At 41.9% G+C, this 13,527-nt stretch overlaps 1 protein-coding gene across 1 annotated transcript; it reads right to left on the reverse strand.

Annotated features, from left to right (window-relative positions):
• Nucleotides 1-4,853: 4,853 nt before the first annotated feature.
• zgc:65851 (uncharacterized protein LOC321113 homolog) lies at nucleotides 4,854-11,408 on the reverse strand. Its single transcript, XM_047382355.1, has 4 exons — nucleotides 10,275-11,408; nucleotides 8,310-8,627; nucleotides 8,052-8,176; nucleotides 4,854-6,633 (listed from the first exon to the last, which is right to left on the reverse strand). Exons 1-4 carry the CDS (start codon nucleotides 11,016-11,018, stop codon nucleotides 6,270-6,272), a joined length of 1,551 nt encoding a protein of 516 aa, XP_047238311.1. The 5' UTR covers nucleotides 11,019-11,408; the 3' UTR covers nucleotides 4,854-6,269.
• Nucleotides 11,409-13,527: the final 2,119 nt, after the last annotated feature.

Consider the following 13,527-nt stretch of genomic DNA (forward strand, 5'->3'; position numbering starts at 1 on the left):
ATTCGGCACAGCTGACCCTGCTGAAAATGCGACGTCAGAGGACTTGCGTTCACTGATTTATAGGGACCGATGCCAATAGGCACAGCATATTTTTATAACTAATATCTTCAACCATTAAATTATATGCTGGGCTCACTGTATACATAACCACTATAGTAAGCTAGCATTGCTGCCTTGCTAACGGACTACCAAACTGTGTAGAGCCGACCCGACCCGAGTCCAGTCAGGTAGATACTAACAGAAAAGTGACATAAGTCCACCTTCTATCACCTGAAGAACATTTCCAAGATTAAAGGGCTAATGTCTCAGCAGGAGTTCAAAATACTCATCCATGCATTTATCTTTAGTCGATTTGATTACTGCAGCAGTAATACAGAAATACATTTCTGAGTTGCTTGTCAAATATAAGCCATGTAGGCCCCTAAGGTATTTGGAGACCTACTTACTCAGTCATTCCAGGGCCAGAACCAAACAAGATGAGGTAGCATTTGGCTTCTTTGAATGAACTTTATTGGCGCGGGCCGGTGAGGGGGAGAGGGGGTATCCAAAATAACAGAAAGCTCAAAGAAATATCAGAACAAACAATCAAACTACAGTGTGTAGCGTGTGACTTAAATGAGTGGTGAATAAGCTGCAAGCTTTCCTTTGTTAGCTAAAGCTGCTAACCGTTGATGCTAGCACCAGAAGGGCCAAATATTTTTATCTGGCTCATCGCCAAACTTCCAAACTTCATGTGATTAGGAACAATAGGATCAATTGTTCAAAAGATTATTGATTGGCAAATAATATTTCCTTATCAATTTCCTTATTATTATTCCTCATTAAGGCAGGCAGCTGAGGGGAGGAGAGTAATGAACACAGGAGCTGAACAGAGAAACAGAAACACTGGGAAGAATCCAACAGAGATATCTAAATGTGCAAAGAAGACAGGAATGAACTAAGAAACTAATACAGAGAGGGATGAACTAAAATGGCAACAACTAGAGAACATGACAGAAACTCAAAACAAAGACATGTAATGATCACAATACCTCCAGAGTTACCAAAGGCCTCTTGGCTGCTTCTTTCATTAAAGCCCTCTTTGCTCTGCCTCTCAGTGTCGGCAGACGACCATGAATAGGCAGGTTTGCAGTTGTGCCATACTTACTGTGTTGCGTGAAATAGCTTGATAACTTGGCATACAGAGATGATAAGCTAAAGAGGGATGCCTCTCTCAGGTGCTGGTCCAGGTCTTTGCTGGAACGTATCCTCTAAAAATACACTTCCAAATGTTGTTTGTCTGTTGGTAGTATCTTTTTGAGACTTGTTATTCAATTATCACCTGTCAAAATAAGGTGAGATCTTTCCATGTAATCCATGCAACATTTAGTAACTGCTCACAGTTAACTCCATAAAAGTTACAATAAATATCTTTATGTGTAATCCATGCAATAATTATTAAAACACACAGTTGAGGCAGTAGGGAATGAAACAAGCTTGTTCTCATATTCTGGAGCTGAGAGACTGGAGAGGCCTGTGTGGAGTCCCATATTATTAGCCACATGTTATCTGTCTTATCTTTTGCAGAAGTATAAACAAGTATATCCAAAGAAATGATGTATGATGATTTTATATTCTTTCACATGTATTGAATAAAATTAGTAGTCTTTGATTAACAAGTTAAAAGATGTATGATTGACATTTGGTTAAGAACTGAGAATTAGAGAAGGAAACATTAAGGTTTGACATTCTAAATCAGCTATATATGAAAGAAATATAACATGAATCATTTGTAAAGCATGAATAAAAAGAATGAAGTGATGGTTTTGTAACTGTGTTTTAAAGTAAATGCAGAAAGCTGAGAATGGAATGTGCAATGCTGTGTAAAGTTTAAAACTGAGCAGATTAAGGAAAGAACTGTAGGATGACTGGGAGTGACGAGAGCCAGCTGCGTGCTGACAGCGAACCTTTTCAAGGCAAACGGGAGGAAGGGAGGATGCGACTACAGACCAGCTGCGTGGCTATTATTGGCATCTCCAAGGCTGAGAAACAGAATCAGTAGGTCACAGTGACCATGACTAAAGTATTGAGCAATAATCAAGCAGCTGAGCCGAATAGGTTGCGCAATAACTGAGAAGCCTAATAAGGGGCTGATTGGTGAAAGCATCAAGCACCATAAACGCAATGCTGAAGGAGGGAACAGGGTTGTTTCCTCGCTGAAGACCAGCGAACAAGATTGGTTGGAGAAAAGAAGCTTAGATGGAAAAAGGAACAGAGACACAGGCCAACTGATCAACTGCATTAAAAAAGAGGATCAACCCGTGGGCCCAGAAAGGACTGTGCCTCAAGATTAAGAATCTGATTTCATCTAAAGCCTTTTTATCCAGACAACAGAAGTGAACTTGATCGGTGAACAGCTGATTGCTCTAAGTTTCAGGCTTCTGGAAGTCCTGAATCAACCTCATTTATGTCTCCGGGTTTCCTTCAACTCTTCAGCCTCTGGAAACTACTGTCTTCGGAGACATATAACAACAAAGATCCTGTTTAACCATTAAAGCCTGGAGCATCAGTGCCTGCCACTTAAAGGAAGAAAACTGAAGATTAAGTCGTATTCCCTTCAAGAAACCACTCGTTACCTGAAGAAACTTCTCCATCAGGTGCATGGATGAGCCTCCGTCTTCAAAGCCTCTTCAAACTCACTAGTTTCAGCATCAAGGAAAGACAGGTGAGTTGATTGATTCATTTCTATTATTGAAATTATTTTGTGTTGCCAAATTTAAGCTGTTACTGACCCCTGCAAAAGCATTACTAATTAAAGAAAGCATATAAAATTCTAGTTAAATCGTGGACATTCAATTATTTGAGTCACCGTATTGTTGGTTTTTCATTGGTGGTAAAAAGTCTTGTTGCCTGGTTCTAAGAAATTTTAGGAGGTATTTATAGGTTTCCTTAGCGAAGTTTTTTAAAACAGCACCCTTGGGGCTCGTGCCGAGCCACTAAAATTAACCTAGCTATATACCAAGAGCCAGTTGTAATATTAGGGAATGAGCAGCCGTGAACAAAAGTGAGTGTTGAAAGTTTGGATGACTGCAGTAGGCTACTCAGTCGTCCAGACCTCCAGTTGAAGACGGGCGAGACTTTTGTATGAAGGCTGTCAGAGGCTAGGCTAGTCATTTCTCGACACCAGCTTAAACAGAACTTTCATTAAACCTGCTTAGTAAGACCTTTCAGGTTTAGGGAAGTCCGGACCCGTTGGATGGAGAGCTGGATTGAGCAATCCCTTTAGACATAGGGAAGTAGGATGGAGGGGTTAGCTCATCAGACAACAAAACACCTTATCCACTTGTCTGTTGTTCAGTAAGTAAGTGAATACAGTGAGCCATGATAGTCCCAAGACTTTTATCAAGTAACTTTCAATACCTTTAATGGACTGAAGTCCAAAACTACTGATAGCACTAAGGGCACGGTAACTAAAAAAACTCTCCACTTTAGTTAAGAAAACTAACAACAAAAAAATGAAGTTTATTTACTAAGAAGATAAAAAAAAAAATCTCGGCTCGTGTTTAAGTTGTTGTTTTTGACAGCTGTGCTGGTGAGCGTGTGCTGGCATCTGTTGCCCATCTTATCCCACCCTATCTTAACTCTCGGTACTGGCAGGCAGAAGCAGAGATGAGCCAGCAGGAACAAACTAAAGACTTTATCTTGCTTGCTAAGGAGCTATTGACTGCACCCTGCAAGGTAATGAGGCAGGCTGTGAAAGGAGCTAGACTGGAAAACAATTATTTCTTAGAGATATTCTGTCATTTCCTTACTCTGCCATGTGCAGTTTAGGTAAAAGGAGTTAAAATAGTCAGTTCATGCATAATGTTAGAAAGGAGTGCCATTAAGAAAAATAAATAGAAGCAGATTTCCTGTCAGTGGACGCATAAGAAAGGAACACAGCTCAGTCAATGTGAATTTATTAAGATCTGAATTACAGTGCTATGAAAAATCTAAAAAGACTTAACCGGCTAAATCCTGACTAATGTTGCTCCACTCTATCCTATTAGTGTTGGAAGTTTATCCCTTTTTTATTCACTCACTTTATGAGAATTGAATAAAAAGTTTTTGAATTAAGATCTGGGGGGTTTTGTGGCCTTGAACCCAAAACATCTGTCTTCGACATGCTGGAAAACGCTTAGTTCTTCACCAAATTGCTCCTGGAATGTTTAGTATCTCATTCTTTATTGAAGGAAGATTTTTTTTATGCAACATTGTGTTTAAATGAAAGCAATAGCAGGGGGGGATTGCTTGTTTCATCGGTCCAGAAGGTAAGTGTTATATATGTAATTAAACCTAGGATATTTTAGGCCAGTCAATTTTGATGCATAGAGAAAGTAAGGAAAGAGTAAGAGTGCAGCATCCTAACATTTGCCACTTAAATCCTCCTTAACTGCCTTTCTAAAAGGATATTGGAGAGCAATTTTCACAATAAGACTGATTTTTAAACCTCACTTAAGATTAGAGGACAATGTGAAACCTAGGAACTTAACACTGTACTCTTTGAACAGATTGGTCCCTCACGTTCCTAGTGTGTTTAGTTATTACAGTTTTAGATGGGTTTTTTTCAATAAATCTTTTTTTTACAGTAATCATTTACCATCGTTTATGATCAGAGCAACCACCCTCCTTCGAATTGAACAGCTTTTCCTTGTGTACTTGTTTATGCAGGTATGCATAATTAAGAAAAAACCATGCAATAGCCTTTAGAATTATTATGTTACAAATCGGTATCTAAATACTTTAAATGTTAAAAAAACCCACTTTTTAGACTGTAAATGTTTTCAAGCTTTTTGATTGGTTTTATTCAACTATTTACACAAAGAAAAGAAATGTTTTGTTTATTAAATGTCTTTATTTGGCTTTGAGAGGAAACAGCAGCATGTACAATCACAGTTGTATAGCAGAATCTGGAAGGTGTCAGCACTCTTCTGTCTTACCAGGAATAAGTCAGATTCAGGTGAAAACATGTTTTATTTTACTTTCCTTTATGGTTAAGGCAAGTTTTTTTTATTTAATTTTATTTTTTTAACTGAACACACAACAAGCAGAAATCTTTCTCATCCAGCTAATATTCAGTCTCCAGTTGTCAGGCCATGCATTCAGACCTGTTGCTTGATTTATTTGTCAAAACAAAAACAAAACCAAGGGAGAGAAATAAAGAACAGTAGCAATGAAAAGATTTCAGGGCAAAGTGAAAGGAAGTCATGGTGAACATAGCCCTTATTTATGACTCTACACCATAAAACCCAACATTTATCAGCTGACAGACTCTCACATACACCAACTCTTTTCCTAGGTCGAGCTTAATGAAACAAAGGGGCTACTGTGTTTACATGAGAGGAAACAAAAAATGTGTTTTTTAATAACATGTGAAAGAAAGTCTTTGACAAATGAATCAATCAAAGGTAGGGATTGGTTATAGTCCCCCCCCCAAAAAAAACACACAGCAGCAGTTAAAGCTCTACTATTTAATTCAGCACCACACTCCCTCTCAGACCCTTCCACAGAAAGCTTTCTCCAAGCTCAGGGTTGCAATGCTGCAGCAAATAAAGGCAGGGTGAAAGCAGAACTAAGTGGACTGAAATGAGTTGGAGCATTCGAAATGTGAGTTTGGCAAATCCTACCAACATGAAAGCATTTTTTCCTGCTGATATTTCTGCTTTAAAGCAGACATTCACATTTAGGAATAAGCTGGTGGGGCTGTGTTCTATGATAAAGTCCTTCACATAACGGACTCCCCCAACTTGTATATGTAAAAATCAAATAGCACCATTAAAGTTGGACTGGCTGTTTCTCATGCTTCAGGATCTATGCATTTATCTTCAAAGACTGTGTGCTGACTACGTTGTAACCTCTTAGTTGGGGTTGCTCTTTTCATTGTGGACATGGATCATCAATGGCACATGTTGCAGGAGGAAACATTCACGTTTGGATCTCTTTTCCCTTTTGTGGCCATCATGCTGGCCCTCTGCACCTCAGAGTTGTGAAAACAGAACATCAGTGGACAGAATAAATATTTGAACTGTTCTGCTACTGTAGTTACCATTTATTCCTTGCTAAAGCTACTTCTCCATCTGACCATGTCTAAAGTGATCCCATCTGATCTGCAGAGCAGATCCAGAGACGTGTGAATGTGAGAGGATGTGTGTGACTGAGTGGGAAACATGGAGATAACATGAACAGGAAGCAGACCCAGAGGTGGTCGGTGGGATGTAAGATGAGTTATTGATGTTGATGACACAAGCAGTTTAGCTCTTGCTGTTCTTTCCGGTGGAGCTCTCCTTCTCCTTCCCCTTCTCCTCCTTTTCCTTTGGCTTCTCCTCTTCTTCTTCTCCTTCTTCCTCCTCCTCCTCTCCTTCTCCCTCACCTTCCCCCTGATCCTCTCCCTCTTCTCCTTCTGCCTCCTCACCCTCTTCCTCCTCTCCTTCCTCTTCTTCTTCCTCCTTCTCCTCTTCTTCGCCTGCCTCCTCTTCCTCCTCGTCTGGCTTGGGCTTCCTGTAAGCTCCTAGCGCGTAGGTGCGGGCCGTTGTGTAGGACAAGCCAGGGTAGCCAGACTGGACCATGGCGCTGCCCACTGAGCTGAGGCGGCACTCCTCCCCTTCCAGCAGCTTCCTGTGCAGACAGAGAGGCAAACATGAGGAGGGTAAAGGACGTGGCTTCCCTGCAGTCTGGATTTGAGAAGTTTCTCATGTCATTTTGAATGAGGAATTGTTTTCTGTAATATGAATAATGTTTGCAAGCTGTCTTATCAGATCAGTTGCCTCAATCTATCTTGTTTGACTTTAAAAAAGCAGCAAAGGTGAATGTACAGTTATCCTGCAACAAAACATGTGGCTTTACCGTGATCAAGTTAATTAGAGACTCATATGTAACCTAGTAAACTTGGAGCAAACATATTCTGTTTTCACAAAACAATCTCTGTATTGCTTTCCAGTCAGGCTTTTGACCACAGAACTGAGACTGCACTGGTAATAGTTTTAAATGACCCAAATCTTAACAATGATGCTTTAAAAACTAATTTATTGGATAGGATCTCATAGGCTGTGTTTAAAACAGCTGACCATGGCATACTGATTGATGGACTGCAAAAGTAGATGAAACTGTCTTCCAAATTGGCTCTGATGTTACTTGGGAGACTGGGACTACTTTGGATCATTTGGCATTTATAAATAGGAAAAATGATCACATGTGGGGTTCCACAAGACTACATTCTTGGGTCACTTTCAAACTTCGAATTTCATCGAACTTAATGCAAACAAGACAGAAGTGGTTGGTTAGAGTCCAAAGATGCAAGGTAGAACTCAGCTATACAGAGTGGGGCTAAAAACTACAGCGCATACCAGAAACCTTCATTGTTGTCATGTACTGAGCTACACTATAATAACCAATTGAAGTTTATTACTTAGCCTGTCTACTACCATCTTAAGACATAGTTTATTGTCAAATGAGGACACAGAATGATTTTATTCCCAGTATTTTAGAATACCATAATTGTGTCTTGCCAGGTGTCAGTAAAAAAATCAATTCAGCAACTGCAGCTCATTCAAAATGCTGCTTTCAGAGTTCTGACCAACACCAGGAAAGTGAATCACATCACACAAGCCTTTAATTCAAGGGCACAATTTAAAATCTATGTATCTGTAAGGCACTGAATGGGCTTAGGCCTATAGACATGTCAGAGTTACTGGTCAGCTATGAACCATTTTAGACCCCTCAGGTCATCAGAGACCCATTAACACAAATCCAAAATCATTCAGAGTTGAGTTTTTGCACTTCATGCTTCTAACATTACAGTTTTTTGTTTTTTCTGCTTCAAAAGAATGCCCATTTCAGTATGTTGTAGAGTAATCTACTCTCACAAATATAATGGTAACCTGCAACCATTACTTATTTCTACTCTTTGAAATTACATAAACAATGTACCATGTGAAGACAGTTTTGATAAACATTATTAATGCTCTGCAATGATTGTGGATTGGTTCGCTCTCCCTAAAAGGATTATTGATGTTTACTTTGGAAAATAACCTGACCTGTAAGCAGCAATCTCAATGTCCAGGGCCATCTTGACATTCAGCAGGTCCTGGTATTCACGCAGGTGACGAGACATCTCTCCCTTGGTGCTTCGCAGGGCAGCCTCCAGCTCCTGAATAGTGTCCTACATGCAACAAAAGTTACGGAATGAAATCTTGTAGCCCCTCTAACAATAAACTTATATTATTAACTGATCATTAAAAACACGCTTCATCTGATCCTCTGTGTTGCTAAGAGTACATGAATAATTTACTTACTTGCATCTCTCCAATCTCATGGTTGTGGCGGTCCTCCATCTCAGCAATCTGCCTCTCCAGAGCTTCATTGTGCCCCCTCAGGGACTCAATCTCCAGGGTGCGGGCTTGCACCTGCCTACGGTACTCGCTCAGCTCCTCCTTTGAATGCTTGATGGCATCCTGGTTGCGCGCAGCAGCCTCTGTCACAGTGACAAACTTGGAGCGGTACCACTCCTCGGCCTGAACCTGGTTCCTGGCTGACAGGTTCTCATACTGAGCCCGGATGTCCTTCAAGGCCGCAGTCAGATCCGGTTTACTCATGTCCATCTCCACTGACACCTTAATGAAGGAAAGCAGACAAAGTTTGCAAACAAGTTTTTTTTAAGTACTTAATTTTGTTTGACTGGTGGGGATGTTCTGCCACACTGAGATGTGGTACATCCCTTCAGAGGAGAGCGAGGGGAGCTGAGAAGGTCATTGGAGTGTAACTAACCCCTGTCCAGGACCTGTTTCAGAGCAGCTGCTCCATTGGTGTCAGACGATTAGTACAGCTATTTTTGAATGCATTTACAGGCTATTATGTTCACATTTAAAGAAAGAGTAAAAAGGTTTTTTTTCAGCGGACCAAAATGTAAAGTTCCACCATTGGAACCATAATGAGGCATCCCTGCTGGGGACTGTCTTTACAGATGCATGAGGTGAGCTCTGTACTGAGCTTCGGTCCACTTAACTGCTGCAGGACAGATTGCAAGACTACTGACTCAGGCTCTTCTGCTGCAGAAAACTGCAGTCAATATCTTCCATGACAATCATGTTCCCTGCGGGGCAGTGTAGAGACACTGGACAAATCTACCCAGCAACCACAGCCTGACTAACACGCTACCTAGCAGTAGTGCATGTTGTCACTTTTTCTATACAGTCTGTCATAACATAAGCCAATGATATTTCACAACTGCACTCATTTTTTTATGTTTTTTTTTTCACACACGTTGTGAAGTTGTGCATTTTAATCAGTACATTTCTGAGCAGCGATGTTGTCTCTGGGAGCAGCATACTTCAAGCAGAGTGCGCTCCCTGCTGTCCGTCAGGACGACCGCACCCCTGGATTTATGCGCTATAATTCCGGTTTTTTTCCCAACCTTTCACCCTCTTTACCCCCTAACCTTTATCAGTGAGAATGACGCCTTCTGAAATATTGCTCACTGGGCGCCGTACTCCAACATTAAAGACCTCACCACTTATAAACTTATGTGTTTCATTTTAAGGAGCCATATACGCTATTCATATTTACAAGTAACAGGACATCATATCCCTACAATTCAATTAAGTCACGAAAAAGTTTATTAGCTTGAAGATTTTGATTAGGGCAGCTGCGTGACGAGGCGAGTGGATTTGCAGGGAGGCTCCCGCGAGCTCAGAGAGGGCGGGATAGCGCGTGGTGCTGAAACGGAACTGCAGAGTCATCAATTTCCCAGTGCGCAGTGCTCAGAGAGTGGAGGGCTCAGGGTGAGGAAGGTGCAAAGGAAATGTGTTCAAAGCTCCTATAAGTTAGACTTCACAACCTAAACGCCTTCTTGGTTGTTCGAGTGGAACAGTAACCCGTGTTTTTGGTGGTTTACATAAGCTGAGCTGATGTCATTTTAAAGACGGGTTAAAATATGACAAACGTGATGTCATTTTATATTAAAATTCGCAGCGTTCGAGGATATTTAAAAGTGCGTCACAATGCGGGGCTGTCCTACAAAGGTATTGGATGGTCGGATGTTGGCGAGAGCTCGTCTATATTTCAACCAAACAAATGTGTTGAAAACGGAACTTACTTCAAATTAAGTCTGATTAAAGAAGTCAGGCCGTTAACCCATTAGTTCAACCTTCATGCACATTTAGATTCATTTATGTAGACGTTCTTTACAAGCATATATTGTTTGTTTGTTCTTTTTTTTTTTTACACATTTTTGCTCGGGGCTTCTCTGTATTCATGTTCACCTGCGTTGCCTGCAGGGACGCCTGCAGCTCCTGCAGCTCCTCTTCATGAACTTTCCTCAGGAAGGCAATCTCATCCAGCAGAGACTCTACTTTCTTCTCCAGCTCCAGGCGCGCCAGGGTGGCGTCGTCCACGTCCTTCCGGTAGCCCTTCAGGGCGCTCTCCGCCTCCTCCCGCAGCCTGCTCTCCTCCTCCAGCTTCTCCCTCACCCGCTCCAGCGTCTCGTTCATCTGCACGCAGTCCAGGTGCATCTGGCTCTTCTCGTGCGTCAGCTCCTCCACGCGCGCCCGCAGCTCGCGGATCTCCTGTTCATACAGCTCGTGCAGGCGCGATGGCTCGTTGTTACGCTGGCGCAGCAGCGTGACCTCGGCCTCCAGGACTTTGTTGTGCTGCTCCAGGTTGTGGACCTTCTCGATAAAGGATACGAATCGGTCGTTGAGGCCCTGCAGCTGCTCCTTCTCGTTGGTGCGGATGATCTTGAGCTCGTTGGTGACGGCGGTGGACTGGGTCAGATCCATGGCGTCCGGGATGGAGGAGAAGACGCGGCCGGGTGCCGCTGTCCTGCGGTAGGTGGTGGAGGAGACCACAGAAGGGGAGCCATAACTGCGGTGGCTGCTGCGGTATCCTGCGGAGTGCAGGCGGGACGGGCTGCTGCTGCCGCCCAGACCCACTCGACCTGACCGGGGAGCATCTCCAAAGATCCTACGATAGGAGCTGCTGCTGTAAATGTCGCTGGAGTAACTCATGTTTCCTTTACCTTAGGGAAGAGAAGAGAGAGAGAGCGCAACTGTGTGTGCGTGTGTGTGGAGCTCAGGAGTGTGTGATGGTGAGTGCGCGGGAAGGACAGAAAGTGAGATGCGAGTGATGTCTGGCCCGGACAGGTGCTTTTATAGTCAGGGTGCTGCGGCTCATCATTTGACGCAGCAACAACACAAAATGGGGGGAAACCTGCAGACTTTTGCAGAATGGCTCCACCCTCCTGGGAGACACCGAGTCACTCATGCAGCCCATCTGTTTTTACACTGCAGTTCAAGAATAAACAGAACCTGTAATGATGGCCACAATTTGCATTCAGGTTGAATGCTCAACATTTGGCACGACATATTGTGTGCATCCGCCAAACTTTTCATTTCATTATAGGGTATTTATTTCATGTTAATTCATATTATAATTTAAATAGTAATAAAATTGTACCTGTAATCTCAATATTGTCGACCTTTTTTGTTACCTTATAATCAATTCTGTCTACTGCCGCTGCAATTTTCTTAGCTGAACCTGCAGAATAGCAAATGGGATCAATGTGCACAGCCAGGATGCGTGATGGTGCTGCAGTCTGCATGCAGTCACCCTCAGTACCTCCAATCCGCATTATGCTGGTCTGACTCGTGAGCTAACCAATTAGAATAAAGAAAAAACAAGACATAAGCGACTTTTTTAAAAGATTACTGAGTAAAAACTGGAATGACTGTGTGTGGGGCACTAATTTATACTTAATCCCAAGCACCAAAACGAAGGTCACATATCCTTCACTTTAGAAATATTAACAGCTCTGGGGAAAATGTGAAGAAGTGATGTGAGATACTGAGTACAACCGGCACTCTGATGAGTTTAATGCTGCGCTGGCCTTGGTGCTGATCCAGGCACTAGGCTGGAGGAGAACCACGCCCCTGTGTGGAGGGGAGACGACCCCCACTGCTTCGGGGACTGCAGCCTTGCCACCCCCAAACATCCTACAAGGCGCCTCCAGAGCAGTTGAACACTGACTGCCCGGCCCACAGCCCAAACTGCGCAGTCATCTTAAAGAGACCTGGATCGTTCTTTACTTGTTTTTTGTTTAAAACTCAAGAAATAATTGAAAAATTAACATACATCAGGTAGTGAGTAAACTACCAGATGTTATGTCAGTCTAAAAAACAATCACAATTATACAACACTGCAACAATATCGATAGCACTTACAAATGTTTTATGGCACACCCAACCACAGTCTTCAATGTGTAATGGGGTTTTATGTGATAGACCAACACAAAGTAGTGCCCTGTTGTGAAATAAATGGAAATTGATACATGGTTTTCAACATTTTCATAACTGTATTTATTTTTTAATATATGTTCAGCCCTCTGAGTCACAGCAATCACATCTTCAAGACTATTCAGGTAACTCTGCCACCTTTGCACATCTACCGACTGATATGTTGGTTAATTAGTCTTTGTAAAATGGTTGGAACTAAGTAAGAGTGGATGGAAAATATCACTGAGTAGAGAGCATCATTCTGAACTGGACTTGGTTCTTCGGTTTGACTGAGCCATTCTGACACATAAATATGCTTTGATCTAAACCATTCAATTTTTGCTGTGGCTGTATGTTTAGGATTGTTGTCCTTTTGGAAAATGAACCTGTGCCAGAGTCTCAAGTCCAGGTTTGCCCTGTATTTAACTCCAGTCATAACTTCAACAACTCTGACCAGCTTCCTTGTTTCTAATGAAGAAAAGCATCCCCACAACATGATGTTTCCACCACTATGTTTCCCTGACATGGCACTAAAGGTTTATTTAGTTACATCTGACCAAAGCCCCTTATTCTGCATGTTTAATGTCTCCTCTACATTGCTTGTGGTAACCTTTAATAAAATTTCTTATTACTCTCTTTCAAAAAAAGCTTTTTTTTTGTCACTATTCCATAAAGGCCAGTTTTGTAGATTACATGACCAGCAGTTTTTGCAGCAGCAGATTCTTTCATCTGACCTGTGGATCTCTGCAGCTCCTCTAGATGCCTATTGACTGCGTCTGTGTCCTCCTTGCCCATTGTAGGTGGACAGACATGTCTTGGTAGGTTTGCAGTTGTACAAACCTAGTAACATCTCCACAACCTCCTCCCTGACCTGCCCGCTGTTTTCTTGGTCTCCATGATGCTGTTTGTTCAGTAATGTTCTCTAAAATAACTCGGAGGCCTTCAGAGAACAGATGCATTTATGCTGAGATTAAATTAGACAGATGGACTCAATTTACTAATTTGGTGACTTCTGAATTGGTGTCCTTGACATTTATTTAAGGATAGCAGAGTCAAAGGTGGCTGAATATAAAGGCACAGCCATGGTTACTTATTTTAAAGACTTTCCAAAAACCATTATTTCTATCACTTCACGTTTATGTACTTCATTTGTGTAGGTGTGTCACATAAAATCCCAATAAATAGTTTTGTAATTGTAATGGGACAAAATGGGACACCATATACTGGGCCCGCAGATATAAATTAA

The sequence above is a fragment of the Girardinichthys multiradiatus genome, chromosome 12, assembly GCF_021462225.1.
Source record: "Girardinichthys multiradiatus isolate DD_20200921_A chromosome 12, DD_fGirMul_XY1, whole genome shotgun sequence".
Lineage (NCBI taxonomy): Eukaryota > Metazoa > Chordata > Actinopteri > Cyprinodontiformes > Goodeidae > Girardinichthys > Girardinichthys multiradiatus.

Excerpts from the sequence above, each read along its gene's own strand:
- zgc:65851 (XM_047382355.1), bottom strand. The coding sequence starts at position 11,018 with ATGAGTTACTCCAGCGACATTTACAGCAGCAGCTCCTATCGTAGGATC. Across the intron at positions 8,628-10,274 it reads CGTCCCTGCAGGCAACGCAG|GTGTCAGTGGAGATGGACAT; the intron begins GTGAACATGAAT and ends TCCTTCATTAAG. Across the intron at positions 8,177-8,309 it reads ATGAGATTGGAGAGATGCAA|GACACTATTCAGGAGCTGGA; the intron begins GTAAGTAAATTA and ends TGTTGCATGTAG.